This window comes from Penaeus vannamei, chromosome 28 (assembly GCF_042767895.1).
Source record: "Penaeus vannamei isolate JL-2024 chromosome 28, ASM4276789v1, whole genome shotgun sequence".
Taxonomy (NCBI): Eukaryota; Metazoa; Arthropoda; class Malacostraca; order Decapoda; family Penaeidae; genus Penaeus; species Penaeus vannamei.
The window spans coordinates 3,885,167-3,887,666 of NC_091576.1; the positions used below are offsets into that span (position 1 = coordinate 3,885,167).

The window sequence follows — 2,500 nt, forward strand, 5'->3', positions numbered from 1 at the left end:
CAGTGGATGAACAGAGGACAGACCCTGCCTGAAATCCTTCCTGCAAAGATGGTAAGATCAGTTCAGTTGTTCTGCATCTGAACGCTATCCATTTGAACTTCTCTGGTCCATGGCGTCCTCCAGCACATAAATCCACACTGAGAGTTTTGCCTTTTTCTCATAATATTATACTGTGGCCATGTGCATGTTGGGATAGATTCAGAGATAGAGGTCGGTGGCCATCGTGAGAGGGAAGCGTGGAAACCGTAAAGCTGCAAGAAGGCTTTAAGAATGTAAGAAGCAGAAAAGGAAAGGGACTTTGCCTGAGAGTTCACTTTAAAGAAATCTGGAAAGTATATTCACCTAAGTTTACAAAGCTTTTGATTTAAGAAGCGATAATCGCGAACCGAAGTTAAAGGGAGTGACAAATCTATTCTCAGAACTCATTAACACTTCCACAGAAGGGACCAACGCTGGCGCTGGTGCTGGCCCTCGCGCTGCTGGTGCCGGCCTCTCGGGCCCGTCGCTTCGGGGGAGGAGGAGGCGGAGGAGGAGGCGGTGGAGGCGGAGGTGGAGGCCACAACGGCGGCGGACACCACGGAGGCCACCACGGAGGAGGAGGCAGCGGAGGGCACCATGGTGGAGGTGGCAGTGGAGGAAACCACGGTGGAAACCACAACGGCGGAACCGGTGGAGGGTTCGGAGGAGGAGGTGGTGGAGGTCACAACGGAGGAGGAGGACTCGGAGGCGGCGGGGGACTTGGAGGCGGATCCGGAGGAGGACTCGGAGGCGGCGGGGGACTTGGAGGCGGATCCGGAGGAGGAGGAGGAGGCGGCGGGGGATTTGGAGGCGGCTTTGGTCGTTGTAAGTATAAAATCAAAGTTGATTCTTGCATGCTTTCACCATGGCAGCTGGATCGCTTGCTTGCAATCCAGCCACCGCGGTAAGCATGCAGTTCAAAGAAAACATCTGAGTTAACTAGAAATAGCTAACACAGGCCGGGCCACCCCAGAGAAAAGGCCCGGGCGAAGCATGACTTCGCAAATCTAACTGAACTGAACTGATTGCATGCTGGCGACAGTTAAAAGGGCAGATCGGAGGGAACGGGCGGGGCGATTCCCGTGAGCGACGCTGAAGTTGCAGGCGGTGACGCTTGCAACACAGGAATGTCGCGGAGTGAAATTTGCTAGGAAAAAGAAACTGACAATCAAAAGCAAATAAACAAATTAATGATAATAGTAATAATGAAATAAAATGCCATTTCATCTCAGATAAGTACCTCCATAACACACTTTAAAAATAATGATAATCATAATGATAATAATAGTAATAATGATAATAGATAATCAGAATTCTCATCACCTTTTCTTTCGTTCGCCAGAAACCCCGGAGCCAGACGACCCTTCGGCGCAACTTCTGCAACATTCGGCAAATGTAATTGGTAATAAACAAAAAACAACTGTTTGCTTTTGTTATCCATTGAGATATTGTGTGCACTTGTTTGTGCGGGAAACAAACGCTTGAGCAATTATGAACATCGTGAGGACAACAGATTATTAAATTAAATCAGTGTACATACGTATGTGTGTATGTGCGTACATATGAATATATGTATGTACTCAAATATATCTTTACACACACACACACACATATGTGTGTGTGTGTGTGTGTGTATATGTGTATATATATATATATATATATATATATATATATATATATATATATATATATATATATATATATATGAATATATGTACTCAAATATATCTTTACACACACACAAACACACACACACATACATACACACACATACATACACACACACACACATACACACACACACACACATACACACACACACACACACACACACACACACACACACACACACACACATATATATATGTATATATATATATATATATATATATATATATATATATATATATATATATATATATATATATATATATATATATATATATATATATATACATATATACATATATGTATGTATGTATGTATATATACATATATATATATATATATATATATATATATATATATATATATATATATATATATATATATATATATATATATATATATATATATATATATATATATATATAAGTCGAGTTCTTGCCCTGAAGTTTACTGTACGACTTTGGCCAACTGGCATTCACATTTCGTGACGTCAGCAATGGACTGTTTCGGCGAATTCTGGTATTACTATTAATCCAACAACACCACCTACGCCATTGTCGATCTCTGAGTATAAAACCAGCCAGGGCGAGTAGAAGCTGCAACGAACAAAATCTCATTGTAGAGAGTATTCGCTCTGCACACATCGGGCACTTCAGGGTGTCTCATCATACATCAGGGGCAGGATACTCAAAGGCACCTTTTTGCAACTTGTCTTTTGTGTGTGTGTGTGTCTGTGTGAGTGTGTCTGTATGTGTGTGTAAATAAATAAATAAATAAATATATATATATATATATATATATATATATATATATA

General features: G+C 40.9%; 1 protein-coding gene across 1 annotated transcript in view; it reads left to right on the forward strand.

Moving 5' to 3' along the window:
• LOC138859146 (acanthoscurrin-1-like) overlaps positions 1-1,439 on the forward strand; it is a 1,461-nt gene extending 22 nt beyond the window's left edge. The window contains exons 1-3 of the mRNA XM_070141269.1: positions 1-51; positions 441-843; positions 1,361-1,439. The exon at positions 1-51 is cut by the window's left edge and continues 22 nt beyond it. Of these exons, the coding sequence (XP_069997370.1) occupies positions 7-51; positions 441-843; positions 1,361-1,362 (450 nt within the window). The 5' untranslated portion in view covers positions 1-6 and the 3' untranslated portion in view covers positions 1,363-1,439. The remainder of the gene's footprint in view (positions 52-440; positions 844-1,360) is intronic.
• The last annotated feature ends 1,061 nt before the right edge of the window (positions 1,440-2,500 follow it).